General features: G+C 38.3%; 1 protein-coding gene across 14 annotated transcripts in view; it reads right to left on the reverse strand.

Annotated features, from left to right (window-relative positions):
* Positions 1–3,463: 3,463 nt before the first annotated feature.
* The window catches only part of MCTP1 (multiple C2 and transmembrane domain containing 1), a gene marked incomplete at both ends in the record, with an annotated part of 537,186 nt that continues 518,751 nt past the window's right edge, over positions 3,464–21,898 (reverse strand). For all 14 annotated transcript variants that reach the window (XM_082650521.1, XM_082650520.1, XM_082650519.1 and 11 more), the window contains 4 exons: positions 3,464–3,763; positions 5,204–5,301; positions 16,451–16,560; positions 20,511–20,620. In XM_082650521.1, coding sequence (XP_082506647.1) covers positions 3,692–3,763; positions 5,204–5,301; positions 16,451–16,560; positions 20,511–20,620 — 390 coding nt within the window. The remainder of the gene's footprint in view (positions 3,764–5,203; positions 5,302–16,450; positions 16,561–20,510; positions 20,621–21,898) is intronic.

Genomic DNA, 21,898 nt, shown 5'->3' on the forward strand with positions numbered 1-21,898 from the left:
TTTGAAACCAATTTGAATTATTTGATTCATCTCCCCTGACCTTTTTTGGTTTTTGGTTCTTAACCCCAGATCCCTTTGGAAAAGCACAGATAGAAACATTAAATTCCTGCAAACCTTTCACAGTGTTGTTAGTTTCTATAGCATATGACCCATTTTGGACATTTAAGGGGTTTTATCTGCATAATATTCTTACATGATGAGAAATTTTCCTTGGTATTTCTTAAATCTCAGCGATTCAGCTGGAATAAGTCATGATGTGACTGCCACTGTACAAATGTAGAAACTGAGGCAGAAGAGGTAACAGTTTCACCAGAAAAAAAGGATGTTTTATATTTTTTTCTTTCAGTGAGTTACACCAGTCATCCTGGGAAGGAGAATTATAATCCAAAGGAATGACACTATTGTAAGTATTCTTTTCATTATTTTTTATGTGGTTTTAATTCATACTTGACCAAGCAATTAGAAAAGGCTGATTCTAGACACACTAATCAAACAAATGAATAGGCATCTGTACACAAATACACACACACACTCACGCTTGACATTTAAAGCCCCAGAATTTAAGCATTAATTTAATAATAAACAGGCTTTTGCAAGAAGTATAATGGTGGCTCTCTTTACTTGCATTTCTGGAACAGCAACTGCCTTTTATATTTTGATTTGTTTTTAATGCTGATTACAAAACTCAAAAATAAACATTTAGGTATATTTAACTAGTGTATAAACTGAAATTAAAGCCTTTGAATAAGACCTGTTAATACAGAAGTAGATTCCTTTCAGCATTTAGAGACATTTGGATATTGAGATCAAAATGGGAATATGGTCCCTGGATAAGAGAACTTACTACTAAATTTTTCTTCACTTCTAAATAACACAATAAAATTCTATAAAAGATACTTTCAGAAACATCAATTAAAATTTGCTCTTACTATACTTTAACTCCAGATTTGATTTTAATATGCTATCATTGGTTTGACCATTGCCTATGACAGGGCAAGTCATATAGTTGGTACTCAATAAATATATCACAGAGCAAAGTCACTTAAAGAATCTTTCGATTCAGATTATCCTAGTGTATAGAATGATTCAAAATTAATTTGGAATCCAGACAGCACCTATCAGTTTGAGTCTGTGGAACCAGCACCAAAATAAACAAGAACTACCATGTTCTTTTTGTAAATGGAAATAGTTTTAAATATGCATTTCTTATAAATTACCACAATTAGTGGCAATAATAGTAGTTTGGATAATGAATGACCTTCAGTGAATTTACTCAGTAAAGGATATTGAGGAATATATTTCATAGTTCATATGACTACTGTATATAGCAGTCCAAATAGGTGTTAGAGTGACTTCCAGTCTCTTAAGATATCTTAAAATATTTATGTGTTTACAAACCTCTCAGAAACAAATAAACTTAAGCAGCTTTCAAAAGGCAAAATCTTGCCTTCGTGAGAAGGAGAAAGAACTGGTTAAAGTTCTATTATTCAGTCTCTTGTTTTCAGTCTGTGAGTGCAGTAGTTTGTAAAAGCAATGAAGCTTCCCCTAAATATCACTTTCATGCCTCAAGATAGTTCTTACTTCTCTAGGAGTGTCACTGGATACTCACCCCTGCAAGGTGCTGCGTTTTATACAGCACGCAAGGTTTCAGGGAAAGCCTTTTTTCTTCCAAACCAAACCTGGGTTTCTTTAAGTAAAATATTATTTATATGAGACCAAAAAAAAAGTACTGATTATTTTTAGAAAAGATTATTTTTTTATTTAATGCAGTGAATAGTCAACCTTACCATTGAACTAAACATCTGAAATTTGATAGCATGAAACAGAAATTAGTCATCTGTTAATGGTTGCTATCCACTAGGTACATCGGAGGTGTTAGAATATCAGGCTTGTAGACATTTGAGTAGACAATGTCAGCACAGAACACAAATCTCACACAAAGTATAATCAAAAGTTATTTCAAACAAATTATTCCATCAGTAAACTTCCCGTAGCAACATCAACTTTATGAAGTATTACGTCTGTCTTAAACGATGATGGTATGCGGATGTAAGTATGTCATTATAAACATGATGCGCTAAATAGAGCATATTGAGGTCAAAGCCTTTCTGTAGAAAGGGAATTTAATTGACATTCTTTCAAGCATAGTGTATAAACAGATCAAAATAGTTTTATCATAAGAAACAGTATTTAACAACATAGCTTTAAAATAAAAATACTTTAAAAATCAACTTTGATGAGATTAAATTTATTTTTAAAGAATCTTCCTATAGAGTGAAATATATATTTCTCGCTTCTGGCTTTTCTACATTTTTCCAGCATGACCCCCCACCTTCACCCTATCCCAGTCCATTGTTAATAAAGTAGTGCAAAACACTGCAGCAATTTCAACCAAGCTTAGTCCCCTACCAAGTCAGGGAAGTAAGACATTCTCACCAGATTCTCTCTCTCTAGAGGTATACTCCCTTGATATACCAGGAAGTTAGGTACAAAAACTACATGAGAGTCGGGAATGCAATTTTTAAGTATAGATGCTATGGTAAGTAGTGAAACATTTTCAAAGGCAAACCCCCTCCCCATAAGCAGTTTATTTTACAAAATAGGTTTTCATGCATTCATATTTTCAAGAATGATTTTATTTTCTATAAATGAATGTAATGAAACACTGGCATATCACTTAGCACACTGCATTCTCCTCTATGTTAAAATTCACACTAATAACAAAAATCATAATATGCATATTAAAGCAGTTCAGTAACCTAATAAGAAAGTAGATACATTTTTTTTTTCTGTGAGAACACTTGAGTATTAAATATTTTTAGATGCACAGAGGCATAATCTGACACCAAAAGCAATGTGGATTTAATTTGCTAGATTTTTGACAACTGAACTGGGTTGCTAATTTGCTAATTTGGCACAAATTAATAGTGATTGGTATAAAAATCCTTATAGGCAATCATCATTTATAAACCTGGCAGTATTTTTTTGTGTAGTCCTGTAGAGATTTTAAGGTTTTAGATGGAATGATAGAAGATTCGGAAATTTTCTTTGTAGGATTTCAGTGTGTGGAAGATTCTCTTGAGGAGGTGAATATACCTTCACTCATTAGCTTAAAGTCAGCCTAGTCATATCTAAATAATTTGCACAGGAATGAATATCAGGATCCGAATCTATGTTAAGTTGTAATGCATCTGTTCCATTATTTAGGTTCTGGGATCCCTCCTCCCTTTTGAAATGTATAAAACATAGAAAACCGTAATGGATTACTTTTTAGATAAAAAATAGTCACATTAAAAAAAAACTTTAAAATCAAATTGACATTTACATTTTATGTAGATTTAATCAGAGCACAGCTGAGCATTTAATATTCTAGTTCTTACACTTGTAATTAGAGAAATGTGTATCTCCCAATGTTACCATTCTTACATTTGTTGTTCCAATGTGTTATATTATTATCCACAGCTAACAAGGCTTTCACGCAGCAATAGCTAAACCTTTATCAAATTGATTCTGTACAATGGAAGTATATTTTCAAAGACATATGCCTTTGTACACTATTTACAAATTCTCTCAATCATGGTAAAATGGCAAAATAAATAAAAAACAGAAAGAAAGGAAATGCGGCTCAGGCTGAAGGCTTTTCCTTTTATCTTCCCAAACAGATGCTGGTCTCCTCAGTGCTGGGAGCTGGCTAGCCAAGATTGTTTTTCTTCCTTTTACATGGGCTATGGGAAGGATCTGGTTTCAGTTCTTGGTATTGCACCTGTTTAAACAGAGTTCAGAGAAAGGCTGGTCAGGTGGCCACTTTCTGGCAAAGGAAGGAAAAGCAAAGGAATTGAGAGGAGACTATGCTTGGGGAAAAAGAAAGTGCTCGCTCTGGAAGCTGTATGCGATCTGCAGCTGGGATGCAGAAAAGGGAAATCTTGCCAGAATCTACATGAGAGCCCTGATGTGAACTTTGGTAACAGGCTGAGGTCTCTATTGCCTATACCCAAGTAACATTAAAAGCAGAACCATCTCCATCTATTTTGAAGGGCCGAATAATGGTTCTCTATAATTTTTTACTGTGTGCTTGTTTAATATAAGCTTCATCTCCATCCAGCCCACTCTCATGTCTGATACCAAATCAAAAACTCAGCTGAAACAAAGGAAAAAGGTATTGCTGCAACCCAGCTTCAATAGTTTGATAAAAACATTTCTCATTTTACTCTGAAAATATTTAATGATCAATGGGCATTAATTAACCTCCAAGGCTTTCAAAGGATTGAGATATGCCCCGGTTCTCAAAAATCAGTTACTCTTTCCCCCTTCACTGATCTCTAAAACAGACATCTTTAAAACTCACTTAATTCATGCAATTTATTTAAGGAATGTTTTTCTCAATATCTGCTGGCATACTTTGCTTTCACCATCTAATATTCCTAATTCCTCCTTCAGGTGATGGTGACTTCCCTTCACAAACTCCAGCTGAACCTTGGGGGAGGATTGTCCCCCTGACACCCTGGTAGGTTCTCTATGCAATGCCCTCTCATTCCCCAATCTTCTCTGTAAGTTCTTCTTGGATAACACCCCAACTGGGCTAATTCCTGAATGGCAAAATCTTCTACAGGCTTTATTAGCTTTACTTAGCTCTTCTAAATCCTTCAAAATTAAATGGATATAAAAGTTAAAACCTAATGCCACACTACATTAAAATGATACAGGCATACCTTAGAGATATTGCATGTTTGTTTCCAGGCCACTGCAGTGAAGCAAATGTTTCAAGTCACATGAATATTTTGGTTTCCCAGTGCATATGAAAGTTCTGTTTATGGTATACTGAAGTCTATTAAGTGTGCAATAGCATTATATCTAAAACAGTAATACCTTAATTTAAAAGTGCTTTATTGCTAAAAAATGCTAAACATCATCTGAGCCTTCAGCAAGTATTAATCTTTTTACAATAGTAACATGAACGATCAATGATCATAGGCCACCATAACAAATATAATAATAATGAAAAAGTTCAGAACGTTTCAAGAATTACCAAAATGTGACACAGAGACCCAGAGTGAGCAAATGCTGTTGGAAAAATTGTTCCAATAGACTTGCTCAATGCGGGGTTGCCACAAACCTTCAACGTGTAAAGAAAAATAAAAAGAAATATCAGTGAAGCACGATAAAATGAGCTATGCCTGTAGTTATAATAATGAAACCTACATACCACTTGCACATCTGAAGGGACTCTGGAAAGGAAGTCAAGTAGTTCATTATTATCAATTGCATATGGACTCCGCAGCTTTTTTGTAAATTTATTGATGCCTGAAAAAGTGACAGATCAAACATTATTGAAATCTATAAAGTTTGGAGTTCAAATACACATTTCTGGCAAAAGTGTTGTGGTGATTTAAAGATCCAGATTAAGCTGCCTTTATTTCAGCCTTGACTGAATGAACCAGTAAACCCAGTTTCCTTCCTTCCTTCCTTCCTCCCTTCCTCCCTTCCTCCCTCCCTCCCTCCCTCCCTCCCTCCCTCTTTCCCTCTTTCCCTCCTTTCCACCTTCCCAACTCCATGGCTGCTCTGTTTTTCTCTTTGTACTTCAGTGGCTTCTTCCCAGCAGGAAAGGCTTTCTATTTGGGAAACAAAAGGCACCTGGCCTATCTTGCCTTTCCCCTCAGTGTTACAGTACTTAGAAGCTTTGCTTTAATGTTTCAACTATGATGAAACTTGTCTCCCTACATTTTGGATTGGGATTGTTTTTAAGGCAAGAAATCTGACTTACTGGTTCCCCCATTTCAAAAGATACTTTTTTTTTTCAGTGGTGGGGAGGTGTTGTTATTATGCAAACTAACCGGGGTTTTTGCTTTTTCTGTTTTAATTTCAAAATGACCTGGAATTTGGAAGGGTTTACCACCAGCTTTAAAAAACTAAAAAGCTTTGAAGATGGCGACACATAAGGATCCCAAACACATCTCTTCCCACCAACATGCTGGATCTACAGCTACATATGGAACAGCTACCTCTGAAAATAACCTACAAATTGGCTGAGTGAGTCTACACACTGGCCATCGTGAGAAGGCCCACATCGAAGCAGGTAAGAGAGGCAGGGACACAACCACACCATAAACCCCACCCCTAGCCTGAGAACCCACAATCAGGAGGGACTTCTCTCTGAGCAGTGAGGGTTTGAACCCCAAATCAGGCTTCCCCAACTTTTAAGAATTGCACCTGGAGAGATGAGCCCCCAAAACATCAAGATTTTTTTTCTTTTTCTAGGTTTGAGAAATAATTGACATACAAGTTTAAGGTATATAGCATGATGGTTTGATGTACACATATAGTGAAATGATTACCACAGTAGGTTTAGCTAATATCCATCATCTTGTATAGATAAAAGAAAAATTTTTTTTCTCTTTTTCTGTGAGTTTGGGCTTTTATTTTTGCTTTTTTTTTTTTTTTTTCCAATTCCACATATAAGTGAAATCATACAGTGTTTGTTTTTCTCTGACTTATTTCACTAACATAACACCTTCAAGGGCCATTCATGTTGTTGTAAGTGGCAGGATTTCCTTGTTTTTTTATGGCTGAATACTATTTCATTGTATACCACTTCTTTATCCATTCATCCATCAGTGGACACTTAGATTGTTTCCATGTCTTGGTTATTGTAAATAATGCTGCTATGAACATGGGGGTGCAGATATCTTTTGGAGTTAGTCTTTTTGTTTCCCTTGGATAAATTCCCAGAAGTGTAATTGCTGGATCATATGGTAGTTCTATATTTATTTAATTTTTTTAAGGCCTCTCCATACTGTTCTCCATAGTGGCTGTACCAATTTACATTCCCACCAAGAGTGTACAAGGGTTCCCTTTCCTCTGCATCCATACCAGCATTTGTTATCTTTTTGATGATAGCCACTCTAACAAGCATGAGGTGCTATCTCATTGTGGTTTTAATTTGCATTTCCCTAGTGACTAGGGTTATTGAGCATCTTTTCATGGATCTGTTGGCTATTCGTATATCATTGGAAAAATGTCTATTCAGGTCCCTTGCCCATTTTTATTTTTTTTTTGTTATTGTATGAGTTCTTTATATATGTTGGATATTAGCCCCTTATCAGATATATGGTTTGCAAATATTTTTTCCCATTCTGTAGATTGTCTTTTCACTTTGTTAATGTTTTGTTTTTTTTTTTTTTTTTGCTATGCAGAAGCTTTTTGGCTTGATACAGTCCCACTCGTTTATTTTGTTTTTGTGTTTTAGGTGTGAGTTTCAAGAAATCATTACCAAGACCCATGTCAAAGAACTTCCTAAAAAATGTTTTCTTCTAGAAGTTTCATGGTTTCAGGTCTTACAATCCATTTCAAGTTATTTTTTGTGACTGGTGTAACATAGGGGTCAAGTTTCATTCTTTTGCATGTGACTATCCAGTTTTCCTAGCACCATTTATTGAAAAGAAGACTATCTTTTCTCATTGAGTATTCTCGGCTCCCTGGTCAAATATTAATTTACCATATATGCTTGGATTTATTTCTGGGCTCTCAATTCTGTTCTATTAGTCTATTTGTCTCAAAACATCTAGCTTCAGAAACCAACTTGTGTGTTCAGACTCACCCTCCCCAGGGCCCAGCATGGATGCAGCTGATCCAGGGGCAACCCGATTTTGTGTGGGAAAGGATCATTTGCTTGTCATGAGGGGAAGGCATCTGATGTGAAACATATTCAGGGGCCTACCTGGGTACTCTTCAGGGACAGAGACTGGCAACCACCATCTTTTTTTTCTTTTCTGGCAGGAACCATCTCTCCCCGACTGCCTCAGTCCAGCCATTTGGTACCATCTTCATGCTCTCCCTCTGCCATGTTCCAGAGCACCAGTATCTCCCCGAAAGGAGCTTTCACACACATCTGGTGCCTGAGGTTTTACATCTATGAGGCAGTTCAAGATGGTGACCTAGGACGATCGTGAACTCACACCTCTTCCCATGGACACACCGACTCTACAGCTACATATGGAACAATTTCCGGTTAAAAAAAACACAAAAAACACCCCCTGAAAACTAGCTGAGCACCGTCTTCATGTGGGGCAAATGAGAAAAAGGCTATATTCAAGTGGATAGGAGATGCTGAGAATCTCACCATAAACCCCACCCCCAGTGCAGCTACCCACCATCAGGAGGAAACTCACAAACCCGGAGCTTCTCCCTGAGTAGCCAAGAGTTTGTACACCACGTAAGGCACCTCAGAGTTGAGCCCTGCACCTGAGAGTTGAGCCCTCAAGGCATCTGGCTTTGAAAGTCAATGGGCTTGCATCCATGAGACCCAACGTGCTGTGGTGAAAGGAGAATGGCTCTTAAAGAGCTCGTGAGCACTCACTCACCCCAGGGCCCAGCACAGAGGCAGCTGTTTGAAAGGTGCCCAGGTTTTAAGTGAAGAAAATTCATTTCCTAATCTTAAAAAGTTGGCCAGAGAGGCAGGGGCCTGCTGGGATACTATCTGGGGACAGAAGCTGGTGGGCCCCATTTTTGAGCTCTCCCTATACTGCGCTTCAGAGCACCAGTGTCTCCTGGAGGGAAGCTTTTACCCACGTCTCATGTTCTGGGTTTTGTGGCTGCCACCAGGGGGTACCCCTTGATTGCTTGGCTCTGGAGGCCAGGGGACTGGTGCTTCTGGGTCCCCTGGAGCTATAACATTCGAGAGACAGTTCTTGGCAGGCTACCACCTCCCAGGGCACTGGACAGACAGCAGACTGAAACACACCCCAGTCTTTCCAAGAAAGAGCCCAATTTGCTTGTCCAGGAGCTTTGGCCTGAGGGGCAGGAATCTGCTCTGGCACACTTCTAGGAGCCTATGGAAGTGTTCTCAGGGAACAGAGGCCAACGGAGGCTGATGGATGCAATCTTTGCATTCTCTCTCTGCCTTGCTCTAGCTTGCCAGTATCTCCCAGAACCTCGGCTGGTGCCCCAATTTTTGCAACTGCTCTCAGGAGACACCTCTACATTACCTAGTTCTGGTGGCCAGAGGGGCTTATGTTTGCAGGTCCCAAAGGACTGTAAACAATAGAGAAAGAGGTCTTAAACAGCTAACACCCTCAGGGCACAGCAAGAAGTAACAGACCAAGGAGCTCAATCTCTCTGTGAAATGGGCCTATAATTTTATCATGGCAGGCTTCTAATTAAACACACATCTAAGGGCCGACTGTAAACCCTTCCGGACACCTCAGAGGGGAGCTCTTACACATGGCTGGTGCCCCAGTTTTTGCAGCTGCCACCCAGGGGATGCCCCTTGACTGCCTGACTCTGGTGGTCAGGGGAGCTGGTGTTCCTGAGTCTCACAGGACTGTAACAATCAAGAGAGAGTTATCTGCAAGGTACCACCACCAGGCAGGGCACTGAACAAACAGGAGACTGAAACACACCCCAGTCTTTCTATGAAAGAGGCCTATTTGCTTGTCCTGGAGCTTTGGCCTCAGGGGCAGCTTTCAGGTTTGGCACACATCTAGGGACGTATGCAGGTGCTCTCAGGGGACACAGGCCAGGGAATGCTATCTTTGCACTCTCCCTCTGCTTCACCACAGCTCATCAGTATCTCCCAGAAAGGAGCTTATAAACTCATCCAAAGCCCTGATTTTTGTGACTGTCACCCAGGGGACACCTCCAGATCATCTGTCTCTGGTGGCCAGCTGGGCTTACACTTGCATTCCCACTGTATATATCTGCATAATTTAAAAGCTGCTGCCTAAGGGAATGATTTTCAATTAGCCTGAATCTAGGTGCTGCCTGAGATCCTCCTGTTTGAGACACTGACAGGTCTTCACACATCCTCAACTATGAGGGCTATTAAAAATAAAATAGGCTTGGACTTCCCTGGTGGCACAGTGGTTAAGAATCCGCCTGCCAATGCAGGGGACATGGGTTCGAGCCCTAGTCCGGGAAGATCCCACATGCCACAGGGCAACTAAGCCTGTGCGCCACAACTACTGAGCCTGCACTCTAGAGCCCATGAGCCACAACTATTGAGCCCGTGTGCCACAACTATTGAAGCCCGCACGCCCTAGAGCCTGTGTTCTGCAACAAGAGAAGCCACTGCTCTCTGCAACTAGAGAAAGCCTGCACGCAGCAACGAAGACCCAACACAGCCAAAAATAAATAAAAAATAGAATAGGCTGCTTGGACAATCACAAAGGTTTGGGAGACAACTAAGAGCTAAGGCAAGGTTGAATGATAAGGTTCATCTCCTATGCAAGAGCACTACTTCAAGACTGGGAGAGGTGGCTCTTTCATCTAATGCATAGAAACCAACAGATTCAAGCAAAATGAGGAAAATGTTTCAAATGAAAGAACAAGATAAACCTCAGAGAAAAAAACCTTAATGAAATGGAGATGTTATTTCCCTGATAAGGAGTTCAAAGTCATGCTCATAAATATGCTCACCAAACTCAGGAGGGTATGGATGAACAAAGTGAGAAGTTCAACCAAGAGATAGAACATATAAGTACCAAACAGAAGTCACAGAGCTGAAGAATAAAATAATTGAACTGAAAAATACACTAGAGGAATGCAACAGCAGACTAGATGAAGAAGAAGAAAGGATCATAGAAAATCAGAGGAGCAAAAAGAAAAAAATGACAAAAAGTGAAGATGGCTTAAGGGACTCATGGGGACAACATCAAGTGTACTAACATTTGCATTATAAGGAGTCCCAGCAGGGGAAGAGAGAGAGAAAGGGGCAGAAAATGTATTTTAAGAAATAATGGCTGAAAACTTCCTTAATCTGGGGAAGAAAACAGATCCAGAAAGCCCAGGGAGTTCCAAATAAGAGAAACCCAAAGAAACCCACATCAAGACATATAATTAAAATGTGAAAAGTTAAGGACAAGAGTCATAAAAGCATCAAGAGATTAACAACTTGTTATGTACAAGAGAACCCCCAAAAGACTATAAGCAGATTTTTGAGGAGAAACTTTGAAGACTAGAAAGGAATGGCATAATATATTCAAAGTGCTAAAAGAAAAAAGACTTCCAAGCAAGAATACTCTACTCAGCTAAGTTATCCTTCAGAACTGAAAAAGAGAATTTTCCAGACAAGCAAAAGCTAAAAGAGTTTATCATTACTAAACTGCCTTATGACAAATGTTAAAGGGACTTCTTTAAGCCAAAAGAAAGTGTGCTGTAAGTAGAAAGAAAACACATGCAAGTACAAATGTCACTAGTAAAGGTAAATATATACTAAACATAGTGGCTTAATCATTTATAAAGCTAGTATGAAGATTATACAACAAATATAGTAAAAATAACTATAAGTACAATATTTAGTTAAGGGATACACAACAATAAAAAGGTGTAAAATGTAACATATAAAACAGGGAAATAGAGTAAAAATTTAGAACTTTCAAATGCATTCAAACTTAAGTTCTTGGGACTTCCCTGGTGGCACAGTGGTTAAGAATCCTCCTGCCAATGCAGGGGACATGGGTTCAAGCCCTGGTCCAGGAAGATCCCACGGAGCAGCTAAGCCCATGTGCCTAGAGCCCATGCTCCACAACAAAGAGAAGCCACCACAATGAGAAGCCCATGCGCTGCAACGAAGAGTAGCCCCCGCTTGCCACAACTAGAGAGAAAGCCCACGTGCAGCAACGAAGACCCAATGCAGCTAAAAAAAAAATTTTTTTTTAAAAATTAAGTTCTTGTACATAAGCCTCGTGGTAACCACAAAATAAGAAAGCAAGAGAAGAAGAAAAGAACAGAGGAACTACAAAACAGCCAGAAAACAATTAACAAAATGGCAGTAAGTACATACCTATCAATAATTACTTTAATGTAAATGAACTAAATTTTCCAGTCAAAATACATAAAGTGGCTGAATGGATTAAAAAAAAAAAAAAGCAAGACCCTTCTGTATTGCTGCCTATGAGAGATTAAGTCAGGTGTAAGGACACACACAGACTAAACATGAAGGGATAGAAAAAGATATTCCATGCAAATGGAACTGAAAGAATGCAGGGGAAGCTATACTTATATAAGACAAATAGATTTTAAAACAATGCAAATTGGAAAGGAAGAAGTAAAACTCACTATTTGCAGATGACATGGTTTTTTATATATAGAAAATTCTAAAGACTCCACCAAAAAACTGTTAGAACTAATAAATGAATTCAGTAAAGTTGCAGGATACAAAATCAATACACAAAAATCTGTTGCATTTCTATACACTAACAATGTAGTATCAGAAAGAGAAATTAAAACAATCCCATCAAAAAGAATAAAATACTTAGTAACAAATTTAACCCATAAGATGAAAGACCTGTACACTGAAAACTGTAAGACACTGAGGAAAGAAATTGAAGAAGACAAATAAATGGAAAGGTATTTCCTGCTCAAGGATTAAAAGAATTGATATTGTTAAAATGTTCATACTACCCACAGCCATCTTCAGTTTCAATACAATCCCTTTCAAAATTCCAATGGCATTTTTAACAGAAATAGAAAAAAATCCCAAAATTTGTATGGAACCACAAAAGACCCTGAATTGCAAAGCAATACTAAAACAGAAGAACAAACCTGGAGCCATCATGCTCCCTAATTTCAAACTATATTACAAACCTATAGTTATTAAAACAAACAGTATGGTATTGGCATAAAAACAGATGACATAGATCAATAGAAGAGAATAGAGAGCCCAGAAATAAGCCCATGTATATATGGTCAATTAATTTTTTTTTTATAAATTTATTTTTGGCTGCATTGGGTCTTTGTTGCTGTGCATGGCTTTCTTTGTTGCTGTGCATTTGTGGTGAGCAGGGGCTACTTTTATTACAGTGTGTGGGCTTCTCATTGCAGTGGCTTTTCTTGTTGCGGAGCACAGGCTCTAGGTGCGTGGGCTCTAGAGTACAGGCTCAGTGGTTGTGGCACACAGGCTTAGTTGCTCCACGGCATGTGGGATCATCCCGGACCAGGGCTCAAACCTGTGTCTCCTGCATTGGCAGGCGGATTCTTAACCACTGCACCACCAGGGAAGTCCCTGGTCAATTAATTTACAACAAAGGAGCCAAGCGTATACAATGGGGAAAGGACGGTCTCCTCATGAAATGATGTTGGGAAAATTGGACTGGCACAAGCAAAAGAATGAAGCTGGACCATTATCTTATACCGCTTACAAAAATTATTACTCAAAACGGACTAAATCTTGAATGTTAAGACCTGAAACCACGAAACTCCTAGAAGAAACTATAGGTGATAACAAAAGTAAAAATAAGTGGGACTGCGTCAAACTAAAAAGCTTCTGCACAGCAAAGAAAACCATCAACAAAATGAAAAGGCAACCTACAGAATGGGAGAAAATATTTGCAAATCATATCTGATAAGGGGCTAATATCCAAAATATATTAAAAACTTATACAACTCAACTGTCAAAAACAATTAAAAAATGGGCAGAGGATCTGAAGAGACATTTTTCCAAAGAAGACAGATGGCCAACGGATACATGAAAAGATGCTCAATATCACTAATCATCAGGGAAATGCAAATCCAAACCACAATGAGATATCACCTCACACCTGTCAGAATAGCTGTATCATCAAAAAGTCTATAAATAACAAATGTTGGGGAGGGTGTGGAGAAAAGGGACCCCTTGTGAACTGCTGGTGGGAATGTAAGTCGGTACAACCACTACAGAAAAAGGTATGGAGGTTCCTCAAAAAATTAAAAATAAAACTACCACTATGTTCCTGTAATTTCACTTCTGGGTATTTATCTGAAGAAAACAAAAACACTAATTCAAAAATACATGTGCACCCCCATGTTCATTCAGCATTATTTATAATAGCAAAGACATGGAACCAACCTAAGTGTCCGTTGACGGGTGAATGGGTAAAAATGTTGTGGTATACATATGCACAGTGGAATATTATTCAGCCATAAAAAAGTTTGAAATCTTCCCATTTGTGATAACATGCATTGACCTCAAGGGCATTCATTATACTAAGTGAAATACGTCAGACAGAGAAAGACACATACTGCATATGATTTCACTTATATGTGGAATCCTTAAATAAAAACAAAAATCAAGCTCATAGATACAGAGAACAGCCTGGTGGTTACCAGAGGCGGAGGAGTGGGAGGTGGGTAAGGGAGTCAAAAGGTACAAATTTCCAGCAATAAAATGTCATGGGGATCTAATGTACAGCATGGTGACTATAGTTAATAATACTGTATTGCACATTTGAAAGTGGCTAAAAGAGTAGATCTTAAAAGTTCTCATCACAAGAAAGAATGTTTCCATTTCTATATTTCTGGCATTGAGATTTATAGAAACCAATTTTCCTTTTAAATTGTAAGAAATTTAAATTTAAGGCTTGCAAAAGATGCTACTGTGATTGACTTGGATCACTTCTTGGATTAAAATGGCCAAGAACCATTAAAAATGAGCCAAACCTACCCATGCTAAATTATTCAACAGTGAATCCTCTGTGCTACCTGAAGAGCAAATGTGGATGAGGGGCAAATACAGATGAATTTGGAGCTATTATACAAAAAAAAAAAAAAAAAAAAAAAAAAAAAACGCAAATTTAATGAGGTAGAAATGTCAAAATAATGTATAAAACTAGAAGTACCTATTCTACATATTCTATGGAATAATGTAGAATTTCAATTGGATAAGTCTACTGTTTTAAATTTATATTGTACTTAATAAATTACCAAGCATATTCACATAAAAATACATAAATAAACAGCTTTTTATGAAATCAGAGTGGTAAAAACTGGGTCACAAACTGGAGCATCTTGGCTCTTCAGGGAGTTGAGCACAATAAACCAATGCAATTATGATTTGGTCCCTGTCTCCCCATGTGAGACTCATGTCTTAAATTTCTATTTAATATTTCAGCAATCACCTACCACTAAAGGAATACTGTTTTGTTTTATTTTATTTGATGAAACAAGAGACCCAAACACATTCTCTGCAAATTACGTTTAAGACAGCTTGCCAGTGAGGCCAACCCAGATTACACAGCCAGATGTCTGCCGTGGGCTCCAGTTTCTGAGAACCTGGGGAAAGGAAACCCGAAGTTCCCCACCTATCACAACTGAGATGGCAGGTCTGACCCTAAGTAGGTTAGAGGTAATAAACTGCCACACCTAACGCCCTACCAATAAAACAGCAGCCGTTTTAAATATCAGAGGAAGGAATGAAAGAGCATACAATAGCGACGCAAGAACATGGTGGAAATGCCTCTTCCCTTGTCTAGTGAAAGCACTGTCTTAGTTGAAACTGCTTCTTTAAATTATAGAAATTAAGGCAGGAAAACATAATCACCCTTCCCTTCACCCTCCACTCCCTACCCAAGAGGTAAATGTAAGGATAGTGATGATAGGGGCAAGAGGGCTTGCTGAAGATATGACAAGATATGCCAAAAAGAATAGCGAGGTAAGGATTTGTAAACTGGAGGGCTTGGAGACATCAGACCCTTTTTCATTTTATTCCAGGATATATTTCTTTAAAAGCCTTAAGAGAACAAAACATTCCTTTTCATCTTTTTGCTTTCAGTGTAAGCACATGTGTTCTGAAATTAAAACCCATTTTGGTTCTTGGCATTTTGTATAAGTTTAGCAATCTCGGGTGTATGCAGTCCAGGGGCAAGTAGAGAATTCTACTCCTACCCAGTCTTGTTTATATATGTATATATGTATATATACATATATATATATATATATATATATATATATATATAATTAATGTAGTTTTATATGTTAGTTGATCTTGGAAACTGAAAATTAAGTTTTCCAAACAAAGAATTGTGTCAGATAAGAGAAAGAAAAAAAACCCAAAAAAACCCCAAACTATGAAGAATGCTGAAAGTACCACCTAAGTATAGTCTAGGTACATAGGAACTGTTAGCATGAAGCATAATTGCATTAGAAATTAGGACTCCCAAATATCACCTTTAAAGTGGGTTTTTACAGAAGCATTCTTGTTTAGTACACATAAAGCAGGGTTTTTTGTTCCCAAGCAGCCTGCCAATGCCAAGGACCCTTTTCCTGCTTCCTTAAAGGTGACCTCTTAAACAGGCAGCCATATATAGTACCATGTTTACGGACATTTCCGTAAGATGAAGTACACAGCACAAAAGCATATTGTCCTAAATGCACCATATGGATCAAAATGCCTCTGTTTATGTATAAAGGGTGGAAATAAATCAGAGTGATATCTAGACAAAGCTACACTTTGATATATGAAGAATCTGCACAACTACATGTTTATAGTATGATGGAGCCTATGGTGCCAGATAAGAAAAATGCATTTGCAGATAGACCTAAATCTTTATACTCTTGTGATTTTTAACTGACCTGTCTCTTTTCATCATGGAGTAGCTTCATGACCATAAATATAGGGAACTACTGACAGTATAACTCATCCCTTAAAAATAGTTTTTTCTTAGCAGCTGTGACAGTTAAAAAAAAAAAAGGCTTTACTTACCCCAGACAAGGACAATGTATCTCAGCGGAATGAAGTACAGGATGACTGTGAACGCACAGAGGGCTACAATGGCCAGCCAGCTTAAGAATGGGATGGTCCAGTTGAAAGTACTGAATGAGAAATTAATACATCAGCAATCTGAGCACTTCATACTTTTTTCAAACAAAGATGAAAATAAATGTGATTCTGATTCAAAATCTGGACTAAGGATCTAGTAAAGACTGTATTTCTCACTGGAATAGATTCCAATTGTAATAGGCTATCAGAAGATACAGGTTAGTCATAATCTGCTCAACTTCATGAACACAGGGCCCAGGTGAAGGGTGTTGACACCAACCTCTCCAGATTGTCCCAGGTGACTTAAGGGTCTAAGGTCATCACACTACTTGGGTGACTCCCCATGGTTTAAAAATCTTTTTCTACTTCTAAAACTAGTACTGAATCTTGTTTTCTCCAAATTTTCATAGAGGAGAATGCCCCTGGGCCTACCATTCTTTCTTCTATGAACTCTCACACAAGATTAACCACATTGGAAATAAAATGTTGCCAACGATTGTCCATAGATCTAAATCTTACATGGTTGTGTAAATCTTCAGAACTTTAGAAATCCTTAGAGGAATACTCACTTCCCACTTCAGTTATGTTTCAAATGGAATTAGAAGTCAGGAAGAGGGAATTGTGTAAAAATTCACCTGCCATCATAGCCCTCTTCCCAGAAATACATAATTAAGAAATAAAGTCAACATTACCTACTATTCTCCCTACCTTGTTGATAGCAAAGGAGAACATGGCACATGATAGATTTGTTGGGAAGACCAAAAAGGGAGTATAAGCTGGAAAAGGGTGGGTTATAACAGGGCCTGGCTGATGGCTCTGCAGTGTTTCCACACTGCTGGTGACTAATAATGTAGAAGGTCAGGGAAGGAAGCAAGACGGAGTACTGACAATGATATAACATCAGAACAAAGAACAAAAATGGGATCAATGAACAGAAGGACAGGAAGTTACAAAAGAGACAGTACTAAGATGGGAAGGACTTTAATGAGACAAAAAGAAAGATCAAGACAGAAGGCAAATGGAACGTGGAAAAACTGGGATATTTTTAGGCTTTTTGTGTAGAACATCTATTGTGAGTCTGGTAGTTTCTAAGAGAGAGTGACAAAATTATAAAGTAAACAGAACCATTCCACGGAGCCTTCGAGGTTGGGTATATAATCATATCTCCATTTATAGGCATACCATTGCCTTGAAGTTCAGCCTCCAAAGAGGAACTAACATATCTTGCTGAGTGACTCTTTAGCATAATTTAATGAAAAAAAAAAACCAAAGAAGGTAGCGAATCCGTGTTCAAAGCCTAGATTCTGCTATGTGACTTTAGGTGGTAAACCTCTCTAAGCGTCAACCTTCCCGGTTATAAAATGGGGACAGCTTTTATTGTATCCAGGAAGACTGGTAGTGATGGCAACATGTTTATGTGAATCAAGATGAAGTTATTAGAGCCATTCAACTCTAGGAATCTATAAAGTATGGCATTTCTTCTTATCAAGCAGTGAGAAGGGCCCCAAGACACTTCAAGAAAATATGAAATTGTACATGATATGGATAAATGTCAGTGTTTTTTATTTCTTCTAATTTCCCAGTAATGGATGCTATGCTCACTTGGGCTGGGTTTTTCCAGGGAAGTTTTTGATCCAATAAAGGATGTTTCTCAAGAGATTTTCTCATGTACTGCCCTTCAGCCTAACACTTAAGAGTTATTCCTTAGCTTTGTGGCATATGGCTTGCTTTTTGTCTTTCTCTAGGTCAAATTCCTAAAAATGTTTTTTTTCTAGTAAGAAAGCCAAAGTTGGATCAATCTGGTTGTCTTGTTTTTAGTAACTCTTGGGGTCTGGCTTTGCTGTCATGTTTTTTTATCTCCTATGGCCAGAGTGAGTCCTATAACTGTCACCAGGCAAAGAATCTTGCCTTCCCTCCTTCACTGACACCTGTAGTTCCCTTGCTTCTGCCCGCTTGTGGAGAGAACAGAAGGCTGAGGGTCTGTTTGCTCTCCTGTGGCTCAGCTCCGAGCCATCTATCACACCACTCTATGTGTGAGGGCACTGGCTCTTCACGCAGAAAACCCTCCCTCTGGGCACCCTCACTGAAGAACACCCTGTGTTCTTACTCCTCTTGGAAGGAAAAATGGCAAGGAATACCAGTGTAGCTTTTTTCCCAGGGGGAAAAAAGACTGCCCTTTTCTTTTTCCACAGTGCATTGTGGAATCTATATCTAGAATATGATCTTAAGAGATGCAATTCAAGAAAGTTCTGGAATGATTTAGTAACAAGATGTGGTAATTATGGAGGCTTTCATTTTGTACTTAAAGATTGCTTCTGTATCTGCTTTCTGGATAGATCCATTTTATCCCGCGTGACCCCAGGGGAGCTTCTCTCTTATAGTATTTGAAAGATTACTGTGCCGAAAAGATAGCTCCTACAAGACTCACTAGATCCTATGCGGTGTTCCTGTACCTCAGCCTATACCTGCACCTCTGTCTATACCTTGGAAAGTTCACAAAATCCAGTTTTCCCCAAGCCTGGTCCACAGCCAGGATCTGGTCATTTCCTTCAACTGGCCATGGTCTTTTCCAGCCAAGCACCTGTCTGAGTCTCCTAACACCCAGAGTTACAAAGAAGCCTCTCCCCTTCAGGCATTCACAATCCTGACCTTAGAGTTGACCCAGAGTCTTCTGATATAAATGAGATGTTTCTGTCAGGTAATCAATACACAGTGTACCTCAGAGAAAGGACAATACTCAATAGGGAAATGCCCCATTTAGGACTTCACACTCTGCTTCTGCAGATAGGTTGTGGAGAACAAGGAAACATGCTTAGAGATGTAAATAACATGGAGAAGAAGAAAAGAGAAAAGATGTGGAAATCAGTCTTTAGAAGTCTGATACTGAATGTTGCTTAGAGGCACATTTGGGAGTGAGAAGGAGGCTGTTCTGTCTAATATGATACGAGAAAGTGGAAACTCAGCACCTATGCATATGTGGAAATGTGTTAAACAAAAAATTATACAAAATAAAATGCATTATGCCTTGAAACATGAAAGGCACCAGATGAATGACTCACACCTTTAGTTTAAATAATTTACTCCTTTCAATTTCTATGTATGCCCAAGGATCCAAATCTGCAGAACACTTTTGGTTATGAATAATAAACAATGAATAGATATATAAAACGAGGAAAATGTAGGCTTATCCAGATATACAGCACCCCTTCTTGAATAGATCATTTAGAAATCATTATGTAGGCCAATTTTCACATAGTTTAGTCGGTACGGGGCCTTAGAATATTTTTTACTAATAACTAATTATAAATCCACCTTACCATTTTTATAATTAAACAGTTGGTTTAAAAAATATATTAATAAATAAAACTATTTGAAGTAAAATGCAAGTAATATGTTTCTTAATTTTACATCAGCTCTCAATGAAGCTCTATTTCCTTGTTTAAAAAATTGTTTTTTAAATTATAAAAATTATGTATATTTTCTAAATGAGAAAGCATTAGTTTATTTCATCTATAATTATGATCTCAGCTATTTAAATATACAAAATTGAAAGCATGTTTTTGCAGGGTGCTATATATAGTATGATTTTTTTAAATTTAACTTTATTGAAGAAATTATAACTCGACCAATAATAAACTGCAGGTGTGTCTTGATTACCTGAAATCCTCATTTAACTTGGTTTATTTTTTTTCTATCACAATTTCATATTCTGTGTAAGAACAAAGTCTCACTGTGAAAATGTGCTAAAATTTAGGACGGTGTTATTTCTTCAAAGCTACAAGTATGACTTCTTTCCAACCAATATGTTCTAAATTTCAAGGAGGAAATTGACAGAACTTTCATAAAACCAAAGACAGGCAGAAACAAAGTAAATAATGATAAAACTGAGCAATAGATCACCCAGGAGTGTCCCCTGCCAGAAAGAATGTGGCAGTTCACCCTCTGAGAAACAAATGGACACTGTCCCACAGAACACCAGGGCTCACATGTCAGCCTCACTCACTTCTTTATCCTTTCGCCAAAGGAAGCAACTTCATCTAGGATGTTCTGGACACTGATACATACTTCCTGGATGGCATAGATTTTATTTATAAATCCCTTTTTTTCGCTGTCCTAAAACACAATAAAAAAGAGAGATTCTATATGAGTAAAGGTATCCTTGAGGGCTTGAATTCTTTTAATTGTCCCACTCTTACATTTTTAAACTTAAATGAACTTCATTTTTGCATATATATAAATGGATACGTGAAGCCCATGAAATGTTTAGGATATGAAAGGAGGTAGAGGAGGAAGAGTACTCAGCATTATGGAGCTGTGCTAGTATAAGGGTGGCTGCAAAGCACAAGACTCAGATTCTGTTGCTCTTGCCCTGGCGAACAGAAACATTCCAGCCAGGGGGAGGGGAGGTATAAAGAGATCAGGTCTCAGAATGACCAAATGCGGAATCTGTGCTGACCCTGGACCTACCATGACGCGATACTCAGCAAACCCAGTTTCTTGGCCCCAGCACCCATACACCTAAGTTTGGTCTTGGCTCCAGATATTTTAATAGAAGGGAATGCTGGGTGCAAATGAGAAGACCTGTGAGCAATGAAAACTGCAAAAAAAATGTTAAATAAAAAAAATAACAAGGTCAACTGAAATCCAGTAAGTGGCCACCTCTAAACAGCACCTTAGGTAGATCAGATACACAGTTAGCCTGGCCCCGCCTCTTACGAATAATAGTCACATACTTCATGCTCTATTAGCCAGGGTTCTAACTAAACATCCCCCGCCCCACACTTTGTACTTAATTCTTCATTTTAAAACTTGTGCTAGATTTAAGCAAAGCTGGTGTGTGCTCCAGGGAATGGATGGGTGAGGACTGAGCATAAAGCGCCCAGAGAGTGGTGTGAGCCTGGGAGAAATGGGCACATTTTGTAATTTTAGACCCAGAGGAAGAAACAGTGGTGCCCTTTCACGATAGAAAATTCTGCTTAGTAGCCTGGCATCACAGGCACTTGCCTAGGCTGTTTGGTGGAGACCATCCAACCCATGACTCCATTCCTCCATGCCAGCTTGAATCTCTATGGAAATGTAGATCCAATTTCATTACTTTAACTTCTTTTGAACACTTGCACACTGTGCCAGAACACTTGAGACCTCATGTGGCAGTCAGTGCTTGCTGAAAGCAGCCAGGAAGCTAGAATAATAATGTCGTCATGTTGCACATTTACATACTGACTTTCATTTTAGAAGAGTCTAAAGCACTTTGCACTGTGAACACTTGGCTGGGGCTGGCATCCTGCCACCTTAGAAACTGAGGGCAAGCGAATGACAGGTGTGTGGGCAGCCTCCAAGGACAACAGGGTACAGTGGGACTGAGGACACGGATGCCAGTTTTATAACATG

This window comes from Grampus griseus, assembly GCF_964374135.1.
Source record: "Grampus griseus genome assembly, chromosome: 3".
Taxonomy (NCBI): Eukaryota; Metazoa; Chordata; class Mammalia; order Artiodactyla; family Delphinidae; genus Grampus; species Grampus griseus.